Consider the following 15,434-nt stretch of genomic DNA (forward strand, 5'->3'; position numbering starts at 1 on the left):
TTGTAGTGAGCAAATGACCAACCTGGGATGAAATCAGAGCTGACCTTAGGGAAAATGGTGCCCTGGGTGAACTTGTATTTTGGCACCTCTTCCCTCCCTCCCAAGTTAGTGCTGCTGTTGCTGCAAGCAGAAGCAGTGAGGCAGGGGTATGGGATGCAGTCCAGCATGGAAGCAGAGTGCATGGTGTGTTTGAGTGCATGGCACGGTGTGCCGGGAAGGTGGGCAAGCAGAAGTCGGAGCCACCTCACACACACATGCCCAGCTTGGCTTCTCCTGAGCAGCGGCTGGAGGCAGGAGGTGGGCTGGGCTGGGCACCTCTCCCCCTGCCTGGGGTGGAGATTGGCCAGGGTAGGGCAAGGGGAGGGCAATGCTGTGAGCATGAACTGCTTACATGTGTTTGTGCATTTGGCACCCCCTGACCATGATGCCCTGGGCAGTTGCCCACTCTGCCCACCCCTCAGGCTGCCTCTGGATGAAACTGAATACACACATTATGCTCCAAGTAGTAACTTGTTTGTAAGATAAGGGCCAAAGTTATTACATATTTTTCAAGGGCTACCTTTACCCTGGATTTGACTGATAAACTCTGTAGTATGGCTATGTCACGTGTCCATTCTATGTTTGGTACATAGTGAAGTGATTAGGTAGCAAATGTATGCATGCTGCACATATTCACATTCTAACTCCCATCAGGAAAATGCCCGTACATCACTTAGAAACAAAAAACTGGAAGGGACCTCTGCCACCCTACCTTCCCGTCTGTTCATTCTGTTTCTAATAAAAAACACTGGGCCTGAACCCGATTCCACTGAAGTCAATCACGCCATTTCTGAATTGCTTCATTAAGAGCATGCCTGGATTCCTACAGTTAGAAACAATTCTATTTCCTCAAACAATGAAATATTTTATGCCATTTATTACACCTCAGGAAACAGCAATTTAATCATTCAAACAGCTGGAACATGGGCCATACTTTACCGAGATAAAATAAACTAATCAAACTTATTCTAATCAGCCATCAAATCATACAGAAGTTAAATTTTTAAAGTTTAACTTTTATGAACTAACTAGTTAACCATTAGCCAGAGCACGTCTAATCTCTAAGCCAGACACATGCAGTTAAGGTGCGATGAACAGCTGCCGCTTAAATATTCAAGTGACATGGGATTAGGAGTGGGGCTTTCCCACTGATTTATTAATCATTAGTATAATAAAAGAAAGGTCACTGGAGAATGACATGTCAGAATAATATTCTCCTGATTTGGAACTAAATGTCTCATTGCAGTAGGACATTGTTGTCCTGTCAGCTTTCTATTCACTTGACATCGCCTTCCAAGTATACCACTGAGTTAAAACTCCCTGGGGATATTGTGACCTTTTGGTTAAAAGCACCATAAGGGTCCTTCAAAACTGGCTACACACGTCTGACTAAACATCACATATTATAATCAGGGTTGATTTAAGTCTAGTTGCAAATACAGAGGCCACATGCATCACTGAAGCAGCCTCACTCTGATGATGCATCACACTGACAAGGCACTAGCTAACATGCTGTAGAAATATCAATAAAGAAAAGCTTCAGATCCTGATGAATAAAGAGGATTTATACTGGGGAAGCTTTTTCCCTCTGGAACCCTTGGGGTCTTTTTTCAGCTCATTTGAATCCCATTGTTCAGAAGCCTGAAGCCTGGACTGACTGAACTTTTAACTTTTGAACTTTAAGGGTCAAGTCATCAGATCTCATGCTTAAGGCAAAATGCACCACCAGCCAGGGTCTGTTATATGCAAAAACCACCCATACTTGTTATGCTAGCCAGCACATAGATCAAATTCTGCTATCAAAAACAAAGCACGTGGTCCTCTACGGGCAGAACCCTGTGTTACGGGGCTGTCTCTTATCTGCCCTCACCTAATTTTGGAAGCACAGGTGTCCTGCAAGGAGAAGGTGACGGCATACTTTGTGTAGAGACCAGCTATCAGCATGCTTTTTGGTTTCAGATACTCTGAGGTGCACACAACTTCAAACTTCGGTCTGAGCAGTTTAGTCCCCTTATTGTTAAAAAAAAAAAAAAATAGCAGCACTCTGGTTCTTAATCTGTGCACACTCACACACATATTACAGGCATAAAACAGATACCTCGGTATCTGAGGAGGAGAAAGAAGACAAGGTAATCTGCCTGGCTAGCTTCAGTGCTTCTATCCTCATTGCAGCAAACTCTAACTCCTCCTGTCAGTAGTTTGGTTGTGAACAATTCACAGAAAAATGGGTTAAAAACATGATGTAACCATTTTACACATTCAAAAAATGAATGTCATATTTCAACATAGCATGAGGACAAGTCTTGGATGACACACACATGCAGTGTCCCTTTCAGAATTCAAACATCAGCAAAACACAAAACCAGGTTTACAGTTAGCTTTGATATGCTTCTATCTAGAAACACCTCCACCAGGGGCCAAACATTACACGCTTTCGGGTACAAGGATATTTTCCAAAATGAAATTAGCTATAGGACTTTTTTTTTTAATGGATTTACTTCTTCCTTTCATTAGTCACTATATGTTCATTTACAGCAGCAATTGCAACATTAATCAGCAGTTTTGAATGTAAATTTTGGAATTATTTTGGAAAATCTGCCATGATGCACACAGATTTGCTCTCAAAAGCTATTTCCTTTCTTTGGAAGAAAGCAGGCAAATTACATACTAAGCACAATTAATAGGAAAAAATGCCTGACTGCAATCTCCACTATGCAGAATTAGGTCCTAAAACAACTGTCTCTGTGCTTTTTGATATATTGACTAAAGTAAGGTATATGACATCTTAAACTCTCCATCATGAGTCCTGTGTTCAAATTTCTGAGCTTTTTCTTTTTTTAAATAAAATGTTTTATGGAAATGCATATAATTAGTAAGATCATGTTGCTGAGATAAAGATACTAACATTCCTGAACTAACATTTGTATTCTATTTTATTCACCGACAGGTTTATATTAATATCTCACTCCCTCTTAAACCTTTTTGCAAGGCAAAAGGAACTTTGGAAATTGCTTGAAACTTAGTAAGTTTTTGTAAGATTAGGAAATGTGTTCTCTACTGATGTTAGACAAACTTAAAGGAACACTAACATTTACACTTTTGCTACAAACCTGAAGTTTCTGAGCAAATACTGGGGGATTCTTTTCTGCTAAATCAGGGTCTAGATATTCAGGCTGATTGCTTAATGAAGTTTGCTGGGATATCCTATTGAGAAGAGCATCAGCAGAGACAAAGGAGTCCTCAGGAGAAGTCTAAAGGGTAAGGAGGATATAGAACAAATCAGAGGTTGTCAACATGTTTTCAGGCTGAAAACCATACACCTGCCTTGGTTATGTTTTCTTTTGGGCGCAGATAACTGATGAGCAAATACAGACAAAATTGAACAAGGGTCCAGTCATATTCCCGCAAAATTGAGGAGTGAAATAAGTGATGTCAAAACCTCTAAAGCAGTGATTCTCAACCAGGGTAACGGCAGATTCTTTGAGGGGTCTGCCACAAAGTGCAAGGAGATAAGCAGATAAGGGCAGGCTTACACGTGTTCCTGCCTTGCTGATATGACACCCCCCACCTCCTGGCCGCCCTGCAAGGAGGTAAGCAATGTAATACAGAGATTTGTTTTTAAAATTGGGTTCCAATCAATTCACAGATGTTATGGAGAGTGCCTCGGATGCAAAAAAGGTTGAGAACCACTGCTCTAAAGCAATAGGTCTCAGACTGTGGTTTACTGACCAGATCTTGGTACCAGGCAGTCATCACAGTCCATCTGTCTTCAAGCAGTGAAACTTTCTGAAAGCTGTAGTTCAATCAGGGACTCTTCAAAGAGTTCCAGAGGCTTGTTTGATTAACTGAACTGAAAAAACTACCACCATTAAACTTTTTGAACATACTACAGTGTTTTTGCATGTTTCTTTAAAATAAATTTAGCAAGAGCCAAAATTGCAGGTGACTCCAAACCTGAAAGCTATCAACAGGGGACAGAATCATGCTGTTACTGTTAACAGTAACTTTTTAGACCACAGCAGGGTATCCCATCAAATGCTGCTATAACCAGTGAAAATTAAGCATCTTTATCAAGGGGAGACCAAAGCCACTGAACCGAATTTTTGCCTGGCACCAAAATGTGGATACACTTTCTGCACTGGAACCTTATGTGTAATTAACAGTAATTATATGCACGTTCTAGCTGAAGAATCTGCAGGTTTTCCCTTTCAAAATTGAGGACTGGTGTCATAGGAAAATGTTTCCATCACTCTTCTTGCAATTACTTACTATTTCAATGGTCTCTGAAGCTGTTCCTAGGGTCATGGGCTCCAAGTCTTTCTGTTTAGATCTGTCAGGTGCTTGTAAGTGTGTCTCTTGGCTAGCAGTCAGGGCACGAGAAGCTGGATGTTGGATTTTCATTCCAGAGGAAAGCTGGGCTTCAGTTTCCTCAAAACTTGACCTGAAATAAGATAGCACAGTGGTTCTCAAACTTTTTTTTTTTGCAGACCACTTGAAAATTGCTGAAGGTCTCAGCGGACCACTTAAACTTCTTTTTTGTTCTACAAATCAAAGTGCATGACTCATATTTTACTACCAGTAGTCTTACCTTACAAGTACAGGTATTCTCAACTGTTCCGCAGCCTTTCTACGGACCACGTGAATGGAGCTCGTGGACCAGTGGTGGTCTGCAGACCACAGTTTAAGACCCTCTGAGATAACATATATATTTTCAGACTGAGTTAGGAGCCCTATGCAGATCAATCAAATGCTGCTACAAATGTAGCAAAACCTTTTTAGTTAAACAGCCACGCTCTCAGACTCATAAAAGCTAGTGTAACAGGATACTACTACAATAATTCAATCTTATATCAGTTCTATCTTGCAAGATTTTGAAATATACTTTTCAAAGCCCACTGATTTGAATTTCTGGTTGGCAACTTTGAAATATGTTTCTCAAAGTTTGAAATATGTTTCTCAAATTATCACAAAAATAATCTGGATAAAATCAGTTCTGGTGGAAGAGGCATGACTATCTCATGCATCACCTAGTATCTGCTGGGGTTTTGGTTGTAGCTGTGTTGGTCTAAGGACATCGGCAGGCAAGGTTCTTTGAGTCAATGTGATTATCTTTTATTAGACCAACTGAGCAGCTGGAAAAAAATTCTTGGCAAGCTTTCGTACGCAGTCACCCCCCTTCAGGCATAGGGAGTCTCTGCTGTTCTGAGATTTCATTTTCACTGACAACCTGCCACACGTTTAGCTTCTTTCATTTCTTGGAGTCTCAGAACAGCAGAGGCTCCCCATGCCCGAAGAAGGGTGATTGCATCCAAAAGCTTGCCAAGAAATTTTTTTCCATCTACTCAGTTGGTCTAATAAAAGATATCACATCTACTCACTAAATATTTAGGACTTGTCCCTTGTTTCTCATTTCTACATGTATTTATTTATTTATTTATTTACCAAATAATTTTAACCAGAGCCAATGTCATTTGTAAAGGTCAACACAACCCATAACTCTTATCATCATTAGAAAATGGATGAATTGGCCAGAAAACACAGTTAGTTTAGAAGTGTCAAAACAAGAGTTACAGTCTGGAGATTTTACTTAAACTGAAATGAAACTAACTTTAAACTATAAGAAAAAGCTATAAGCATTGAATCACAATATACATTGACAAGAGCGCTTAGCCTGAGTACAGATTTAGAAGTAATCAGCAAAGCTATGCCACAGAGATACAAAGTTTGAGTCTCCACTCACTGTGCTGCTGACTAGTTTTCCTTATACTACAGACCTTTCACTGAAATGGGCTGTTTCAAAATAAAGTAGGCAAAAATAAAATACAGGTTTCCCTTGATTTATGCTGTACATGTGTTCCCGGAGAATGGCACATAAATTGAATTTGCATAAAGTGAACGCACTTTACAATGCAATAAATAGGGATAGGTTCCCATGGCAGTGAGGGAGGGAGGGAGGGAGGCTGGGACTAGGGAAGGGGTGGGAGAAAGGGTGCCACTCCCAGGGCTGCAAAGGCAGTAAACCAGAGGGAACAGTGACACTCACCCCAGCCCCAACTGCAGTGGCCCTGGGAGCCAGCTGCCTGCAGCCACTGGGCTGCACCATGCTCCATCTGTCCCCACTCACCTTGATCCTGGGCTGCGCTGTGCCCTGGTGCAGGCAGCTGGTGTTGATTGCTCCCGGGGTCACTGCAGCCAGGGCTGGGGTGAGTGGGGCCATGGTCCTTTCCCCACTCCAACAGACTTACCTGCTTGGGCAGGGGAGGCATCTAAGCTGATTGCACGAGAGTGAATTTACCTTGCATATAATGAATTATGGGTCTAAATATGGTCATTGCATAAGAGCGAATTTGCATATAAAGAACATGCATAAATCAAGGGAAACCTGTACAGAAAGAAAGCACTGCCCAAAGCAGAAATTATTTAACTGTAATCCTTACCCCAACACTCTTTTATAATGAACTATATTTTACTTAAGTGACATACCCTGAACATGGAGTTGTCGAATCAGAAAGCCTGACTGGAGGGGATTTAACTGGACTCTCCTGCTGGGCATCAAACATAAGATACAAAGACTGTTTCTTCTGGGTACTATCATCCTTCAAAAGAAAAAAAAGGACATATTAAACAAATTCCCACATTATACCAATTCACTGACTCTAATGACTGACAAACAGCATTTCCATCTGAAGCTCACAATCTAGGGTCTTCAGACTAGTATTTTCTATTTGGTGCTAAAACACAATGTATAATAATACATCATTAAAAGAACATCCTATTTTATAAAAAAAAGAAGTCACCAGTGAACACACAATTCACTTTCCAAATTGTTTTTCACTACCATTTGGGATTAATTAGAATTGAGGTACTGCCTAAATTCTGTAACCTGTTCTTTTGGGATAGATCACATGGCACCCACTGACTGAAAGCATCATCAAAAAGTTAATTGGAACTGACTTTCCTTCATCAAATCGAATACCCAAGGGTTTCCCATTGATGGAATGCTTCATTTTTATGAGCACTATAAAGAACTTAGAAATTAATAACATCCTAAATGTCTATCTAATTACTCAAATAAATATAAGACAAAACAATCTGATGTTTTAAAATCCTGTATTCCCACTTTTTACACCAAGTCTGTGCTTTGAAGAAAAGCACTCATTTCCCATTTCCTTCCACAAAAACATTTAGTCACGGTTTGTGGATTTCCATGCACTGTTTAGTAACCCAGTGGAGATTGCTCTGGGAATTTTTAACTGGTTTTAATTTGCAAAAAGGGCAACTGAAAATTTATCTCAGATTAAACAGCCTCTACAAGCGTAGGGGCAAACAAAGTGCATATGATTTACCTGACTAAGAGAAACTGTACATACAATCTGCTTCAGGCAGATGTACAGTTAATTCAGTGTGTAGCTGGGAATTGTCCAGATGGCATTACCACATCAGTTCATAATGACTACAGCTTGGAAATAAATGGAAGTGGAAATTCACACGTGAAAACTTACAGGCACGGAGGAGCCGATTTTCTCCATATATTCTATTTCATATGAGTTGCCATAATCCAGCTCTGCAACAGAAAGAAAAATGTTCCCAGTATATGGGGGGAAATACAGTTTTTGCATATGTGAATGAAATATTAACTACACATTTTTAAGTGTTATTCCTGCTTTATTAGTGATGCTTTTCTAACAAGCATGAGAAACAAAATACAAGCCCTATAGCAAAAAAAGGCAAAATTTGATCCATGCTATTATGAATTTGCCTGCAAAACTCCTAGTCAACCTGTTTTCTTTGTCCAAGACACACTTTCACATCCAATGACAATTACTAAAGTAGCAAACCCACTGTGTAATTTTCCACTCTTATGGTACCTTAACCATAGCTTATTACAAACCATCAAAAATATTTTTCTTGATAATTATTTCCTGCAGTGAAAGAAGAAAGATTTTGCAAGTTCATGAAAGATCAAATTTGTTCATATGTGAAATTATGCAGATCTTAATGACAAATTATAATTTTGTCACTTGAGATAAAAGATGGATTACAAATCCAGAAATTCACTTGGCGAAAGATAATTAAATAGCATTGCTATTTCAAATTGTTGTTATATAGGGACAGTCTGAGGAATGAGTATTTACAGAGAAGCTCTGTTCTCCCAACCTCTAATAAACGCCTTTACTGCTCTATTATTTCATATCTCTTAATTATTCATAGGAATTAGCCAGCACTGCTTTCAAGTCCTAGTCACACAGGGGAGAACTGATATAGACACATACACAGACAAAGAAACTGCTGACACAGACAGGAGATAAGTGAAACAAATCTGAGATTAGGGTTTGATCCTGCCAGTGCATGAAAATACCTTACATGAGTAGTCCCACTAAAATCAACAGGTTTATAACATTAAGAAAGGAATTTGGGACCAGACTCTAAGATGCGAAAGATATCTCTCAGGTTTTGCACCTAAAACCAGTTTACAGTGAAGTTCAGAGAAACAGCACAATGGAAAAGACAGTCTGTTTCCCGGGAATAAAAAATTAAGGACTCCCGTTACATAGTTTCCCTATTTAAAAAGGCTTATTTACTCTATTTCAGATTTCTTTTTAATATGCTTCAGGAAAGTACTCAACAACACACGTTTAACTTCATTTCTATACAGTTAACCGTGAGTTAATGGAACTTATACATGTGCAAAAAGCTTAAAATATGTTGAAAACTCCTTCCTGAACTGGGATACCTTATGTCAGGAAAACAATCAAAAAGTCAACGGCCTCTTTTCAGCATATCAGTCCAGTGCAAAAACATGGGTAAAGCATTTTAGTTTCTGCAGCCACCCGCACACAGGGCAGCGATATGGCTAACAGCATGTCCAGCCAGCTTTGACTACCCATCCCAAATGACCAGGTACCTTTACATAAAGAGGCCTTCAGCAGAAGTCTAATGCAGGGCTTGGCAATCCCCATCACGTGTGCCAAAGCATGGCACACAAGGTCATTTTGCTCAGCATGCCACAACTGGCCTGTGCTCTGGGCCGGCTGCAGCCGGGAGGCTGTAAACAGCTGCACTGGGCTCTGAGGCATTGGCACTGGATCTGTAGTGGTGGCAGCTACATGCATGCCTATGGGCAGATAACATGAGAGGGGCCTGGGGCAGCACAACCCTGGCCCCTTCCCTGCCATCTGCCCGGGAGCACATGTGCAGCTGTCATCACCACAGAGCCAGTGCTCCAGAGCCCGGTGCAGCTGTTTGCAGCCTGCTGACCATCTATTACACCTTCCCAGAGCCCAGGCCAGCTGTGGCAGGCAGCTAGGAGGCTGCAAACAGCTGCACTAGGCGCCAGAGCCCTTAGCCTGGTTCTGTGGTGACGTGGCTGCATGCATGCCTGTGGGAGGATGGCAGCGGAGGGGACGAGGTTGCACTGCCCCAGTCACCTCCCCTTTTGTCCACCTAGAGCCCTGCATGCACCCACCACCACCACTGAACCAGTGCTGGTGCTCCAGAGCCCAGCACAGCTGTTTGCAGACTCCCAGCTGTCTGCCACAGCTGGCCCAGACACTGGGAAGCTGCAGATGGTGGCTGCAGGGGCTGCAAACAGCTGCATTGGGCTCTGGAGCCTCTGAACCAGCTCTGTGCTGATGGTGACTGCATGCATGCTTCAAGGCGCAGGGCAATCTCTCCCCTGCTGTCTGCCTGGAGGCACATGTGCAGCTGCTGTCAGCAATGAGGATCAAGCCCCTTGCAGTTTCCACGTGGTCTGCCCCTTCCATGCCACACTGATACACAAGTCAGGGTTGGGGTGTTTTTGCCACTTCAGCCATGCTATCACTGTGCGCCATACCAAGTAGACTAGCTGTCAAAACCAATGAGGCTCATTTAAAAAAATAGCAAGTAAGTGTAAATATCTTAACTGTCTAAAGGAAACAGAAGGAAACTACTAGGTCTGTGCAAAGCGGCTAGTATTTGCTTCAGATTCGGCCAGTTCGGGGGACAGAGATTCGATTCGGTGATTCAAATCACCGTACCAATTCGATTTGGCCAAATCTGATTCAGAGATTCGGCTACTGCCAAATCTCTGAATCTCTCAACCATCCAGGCCCCTCCTCCGCCCACTCTCCCAGCCTGGCAATGGCTGCCCTGCACCCCCCCTCTCCCCCCCCCCAGCTCTCGGCACTTTGGAAAAAAAAAGCCCTGACTCAACGGGTGCTGCTGGGCAGGGTGGGGTGATCCCCGCTGCCCGCCACCATGTGGGGGGCTCTGCCACAAGCCCCCTGACTCTCCACCCACTGTCCCATGGCTGCCCTGCCCACCCCAACTCCAGCCCTTTAAGAAAAAAAAAAAGCCCTGAACTCACCATTCCTGCTGGGCAGAGGTGATCCCTGCTGCCCCCCCACTACACGGGGGGCTTTTCCATGAGCCCCCCCCCAAAGCCCCAAGGCCACTGCAGGAGCTGGTGAGTCCAGGAGGGTTTTTTTTGGGGGGGGGTTCTTAAAGGGCCAGAGCTTGGGCAGGCAAGGCAGCCATAGAAGGGCTGGGGGAGCAGGGGGAGGATTCGCTCATGCAGAGCTCTCCATGCAGCATGGGGCAGTGGGGATCGCCCTCCTGCCCAGCAGTACCCAGCGAGTCAGGGCTTTTTTTTAAAACACTGGGAGCTGGGGTGGGTGGGGTAGCCATGGCGGGGCTGGGGGAGCGGGTGGGGGTCAGGGGGGGCTGGGGGAGTGGGCAGGGCAGCCATGGGGGGGCTGGGGGAGCAGCCAGGGGATGGGGCCTAGCAGGGCCCCCCTCCATGGTCCCCTCCCTCTTCCTCCAGCCCCCCCCCCCACCCCTACTTGGAGTTTGGCTCCAGCTCCCTGCTGCAGCAGGCGGGGACTGTCCGATCATCAAAGCTTTCCAAATCTTTTCCAAAGATTCGGAGAGCTTCGAATCAATTTGGACCTTTTAATCAGTCCCCTGATTTGATTAAGATGTGGAGATTTGGCCACTGAATCGGGCCGAATCTCCTCCGAATTGAATCAGTACCTGAAGTTTCGCACCGCCCTAGAAACTACATGTATTAAATATGTACTCTTTTCTACTTAGAGCAAAAAAAAGAAATACAAATACTGACATTAAGTGAGAAATAAGATCATGTAACACCTGTGTGGAAGAAATCAGGAAGTAAATTACTAAAAAACTTCACTGGTTTGGAAATACCTCTATTTGTTCTAACTCCCCATCTTGCAGTCAGTTGTACAAACTAGCTCCTAACTCCTAGTGAATAACCTATTTGAAAGTGTACACCAAGGGACAGGCTGTCAGTGTCCTCTGCTGGCAGACAGGATAACAACTGTGTGTCGATTTAATCCACACTTTAAGGGCCATGCATATATAATCCATGTGATTTGATTTTTGGGTTGATCTTCATTTAACCTCATTGGTTCCAAGTGCAGTTTGTGGATAGAGATGCATGAACTAGAAATGAAAGAAATTATTTGGCTCATTAAAGAGGATTCTTTTCTGATATCTGTGGTTTTTCACACACAATTAAAGTAGATGGCAAGATGAGGGCCATTCCAATGAATTAACGAAGTGGTGTGAATGAGTCTGAGTGAACAGTATGTACTGGTGGAGATGTCACTGTACAAAGACAGCTTTTGGTGACAGAAGAATAGCCACAACACCTAAAAGAACTTAAACAGATGCATCAGTAGGCATCCCTGGAATCAATCAAAGATTTCCCAAAACAGCATGAGCAGAACTGTCAAGGGAAGGAATGATTATTTTTAAATGATCTCAAAGAGGAAGTACTGTTGATTATAATTAATGTGCAATCTGAAACTCTGCACATACTACCCACACATGTGAGGCAAGAGGATTAGCATTTAATTAGGAGGTCTGTTCACTTTCTGCTACAAGCTGAAATGATGGGTTTTAGTGCCTCCGTAAAGTGGGTTGTTTGTTCAAAAAATAATTTTTGCTGCACCTTTTCTTTAAAGAGGCAGCATGAATGTTATATGATGTAGTCACTTAAAATGCCTTTGATTCGTATATTTATGCATGAATCCATTTAATAATGGTAGGGAATAAATTATTCAGAGTGATCCATCCAAAAAGGAACTTCAACAGACCTCGGAAAGGTCCTAGACATAAAAACAGTTAAGTGTACACATGAATATTCATATGCGCTGTACAATTAAACCCAGTACAGTTACTCCCATGCATAGTTAGGCACATGTTTGCTAGGTTATGGTGTACAAGCCTACCTAATCTGGCTGTCTTTAACGAGACAAAATTTCAATATTATTTTAACATCCCATTGGGCCTTTGGGCAGAAAAGATTAATGATGGAGAAAATGAAACCAGCAAGGTCTGAAAAAGATGCCTTGGAAATAGATTAGCCTTTTCATATTTATAGCTTCCTTCATTTATAAGTTGCATCCTTAGGGCAGATCTGCAAAGCCCTGCTCTATGCGACTGTGACTCCCTGCGAGAGTGAGAATTGCTCATTCACAATAAATAGTTTCCGTCCCTTTCTTGTTTCACAGACTATGAACAATATAAAGAATTAATGATAATATAGAAAATTCTAACAGGATCTTACAATTGTTTGCCTCAAAAAATTGATGAACAACTCTTGGAGCAACAGAACAGAATAGCATGGCATAGAATATGTATTAGTGAAAGCTAATCTAGACATTGCTGGATATCCTGGGCTTTTATATATTTATAATGTATGATAAAAGCTGAGAGACATGCTTTGTTAAAGAAGGAAGTTTATACATAGCAGACAGATTTATGGCAGAATGTGAATCTGGATCCTTCAGTACTGAAGCCCAAATCTCTACCACTTGAAGTCAAAGACTACAGGCCCAGAAAAAAACCAAAGCCATTTCTTTCAGTGGTCTCTGGACTGGGTGTAAGCACATTAGCTGAGGGCAGTATCAGCCCACAATCCCTTCTGTTTAAGACACAAGAGATCAAAGGAAATTTTTCCTTCAGTTTCCTCCCCCTATTCTTTCTTGCCTTTGCCTTGAGAAATAAAATGTTGACTAGAGTAGACTGGTGGTATACAAGCTTACCCTCTGTGGGAGAGTTGAATTTGGTCTCGTTTACAAATGTAGATAGGTCAGATGGCTCTGGGTAATCCTGTTTATCCGAATTCAGATCCACAGTCATGCACGTCCATTTCTGACTGGTCACTGACGATGCCAGTTTTTCCTCATCTGTCGCATGAACCACAGTAGATATAACTGGGGGTGTTTCTGGAGTAGGCAATGGAGTAGAGTCCTGCAGAGAAACAAGGCAACTTGGCTTTATCGTTCTTTGTGATCATGCCAAACAACTAGAAAGAAACACTTCTCTGAATTCATTCATCAGGTTTAATTTCCTTCATAAACACTTTAATTTCATGCAACCTACTGCAGGTATATAACATACCTGAATAGTTAGAGTTGGAGAACTATTTTTTCTTGCTAATTAAAATCTCTTTACCCCAGGGGTGGGCCAAATGCGGCCCGCGGGCTAGATGTGACCCGCCAAGCCATTCTATCCAGCCTGCAGGGCCCCTAAAAATGTTAGAAAATTAATATTAATCTGCTCTGGGCTGCCTGTCATGTGGCCCACAATGGCTTGCCAAAACTCAGTAAGCGGCCCTCCACCCAAAATAGTTGCCCACCTCTGCTTTACCCTATACACTGCAATTCTTTTAGAACAATGATATAGTAAATTGTGTTGATTATGAGGTAAACTGAAAATGTACCAACTGCATTTTACTTTTTCTGTGAAAAAATGACTTCACCATACGAGAGGAACCATTGTAGATTTTCTTTGTTGCCTTTACTGCACACTTTTTTTCATGTTACTCATGATCCAGGGTGTAGGTGGGAAGTTTATAAATTCTGCTAATGCAGAATACTGCTTGTCGCAGAGCACTTAGGTGCCCTGCTCCTAAGAAGGAAAAAACTGCTAGGGAAAGAGCCCTAGCAGTGAGTGATGAGCCCAGCTGCTGGTTGCCAGGACAACCAGAGGAGGTCAGCTGACCAGAAGGGGCAGGGTCTGGCTCCCATATAAAACCCAGGGGCTGAGCCAGGTTGACAGTTCCCTGCCAGCAGCCAGGGAGGAAGGGAGCTCTCCCTGAGCAAAACTGCGAGGAGAGGCCTGACCGCAGGTACAGCCTGAGCTGGGTAAAGGATGGAACATCCCTGGGGTGTTTGAGTAATGTGGTTTTAGCCGGGCAGCTTTAATTTCTGTTACAGCCCAGGGGCTTGTGTTTTGTTGCTGTTTAAAGACCGGTGGTTTGGGTGAGGCTATAAGGGGTTGGAGGAGGCCTCATAGGGGACCCACAGCAGTGTGGGGGCCCCAGCACCAGCGAGGGTGCAGCATTCAGGGTGCCCTGACCCCAGCCCTAGAGAAAAGGGGCAGCACCGGAGAAGCCCTAGAGAAAGGGGCCGCATTTTGGAGAAGCCCCAGAGAAGGGGGCAGGGTGAGACCAGGGCCGCACAGGGCCCAGAGAGGACAAGAGGGCCACATTATAACAAGGCTGTGACTGAACAACGTCAATTCCATCTGTGAGGCTTGGGGCGTAGTAAAGGGATGGTTGGAGCCACGGATAGCCCATAAGGCTAGGGTGCCCCTGAAGCACCCCTTTGCAGAGCGGGACCCACAAGGGGTCCGGGAGTCCACGGGGTCAGGTATTTACATCAAACCATGTCCAAGAGGACGTAAGGCAGCCTCCCATATATTTATTCTCCATCAAAGACGTGGCGGGTGAGAAGTGAGAGTGCTCTTTGGGCCAACTTGGCATGGGAAGGGGGCCTTGGGGAGATCACGGCCATCCCACAAGACCCCGCACCGTGACACTGCTAATACATGGAGCTGGTGGCCAGGCATGTAAGTTCTGAGAAATTTTCAAGAGTAGAAACACTTTTTTGTTGGTAAAGCTCAGGCACGTGATGTAAATAAATGGCACGTAACATATGTCGTTTCTCAGAACAGCTAACTTGAGTATTTCCCTTATGGTGGCAAATACTGTATAAACATGGACCTCAGAGGTCTTAAGTCCTCCCCCTCTTCTACAGTGTCAGCCAGCTTAAATGAAAGGTTAGGAGAGATAATATGGGAGGTGAACAATAGCATAAAAAGAAATACCCCAGATTAAAGCAGTTAGAAAAGCCCATTATCTCATACATGGCACAACCATTGTTAACTCCGAGCTCAAGAAAGGCCACCCGCTTGTGTTTTACAATGACAAATAAAATTGCTGTTTCAGTGCAGACACATTCCCTGCAGACTAACACACTTGCTTTATTTCTACTTCCCTTTCAGCACATCATTTTTATTTTGTTTACTACATTTACGATTTACTGGCCTAAAAATATCTGGGTTAATAGTTACTTCAGTACTTTTCCTGAGCCACAACAGAC

At 43.2% G+C, this 15,434-nt stretch overlaps 1 protein-coding gene across 11 annotated transcripts in view; it reads right to left on the bottom strand.

Moving 5' to 3' along the window:
- TACC2 (transforming acidic coiled-coil containing protein 2) overlaps positions 1-15,434 on the bottom strand; it is a 234,635-nt gene that overhangs the window by 30,923 nt on the left and 188,278 nt on the right. For 10 of the 11 annotated variants that reach the window (XM_019485888.2, XM_019485887.2, XM_019485889.2 and 7 more), the window contains 5 exons: positions 13,092-13,299; positions 7,542-7,603; positions 6,523-6,635; positions 4,309-4,480; positions 3,150-3,290 (listed from right to left, as the gene is read on the bottom strand). In XM_019485888.2, coding sequence (XP_019341433.1) covers positions 3,150-3,290; positions 4,309-4,480; positions 6,523-6,635; positions 7,542-7,603; positions 13,092-13,299 — 696 coding nt within the window. The remainder of the gene's footprint in view (positions 1-3,149; positions 3,291-4,308; positions 4,481-6,522; positions 6,636-7,541; positions 7,604-13,091; positions 13,300-15,434) is intronic. The other variant, XM_059730067.1, reaches the window with a different exon arrangement.

This window comes from Alligator mississippiensis, chromosome 6 (assembly GCF_030867095.1).
Source record: "Alligator mississippiensis isolate rAllMis1 chromosome 6, rAllMis1, whole genome shotgun sequence".
In the NCBI taxonomy this organism is placed as follows: Eukaryota; Metazoa; Chordata; order Crocodylia; family Alligatoridae; genus Alligator; species Alligator mississippiensis.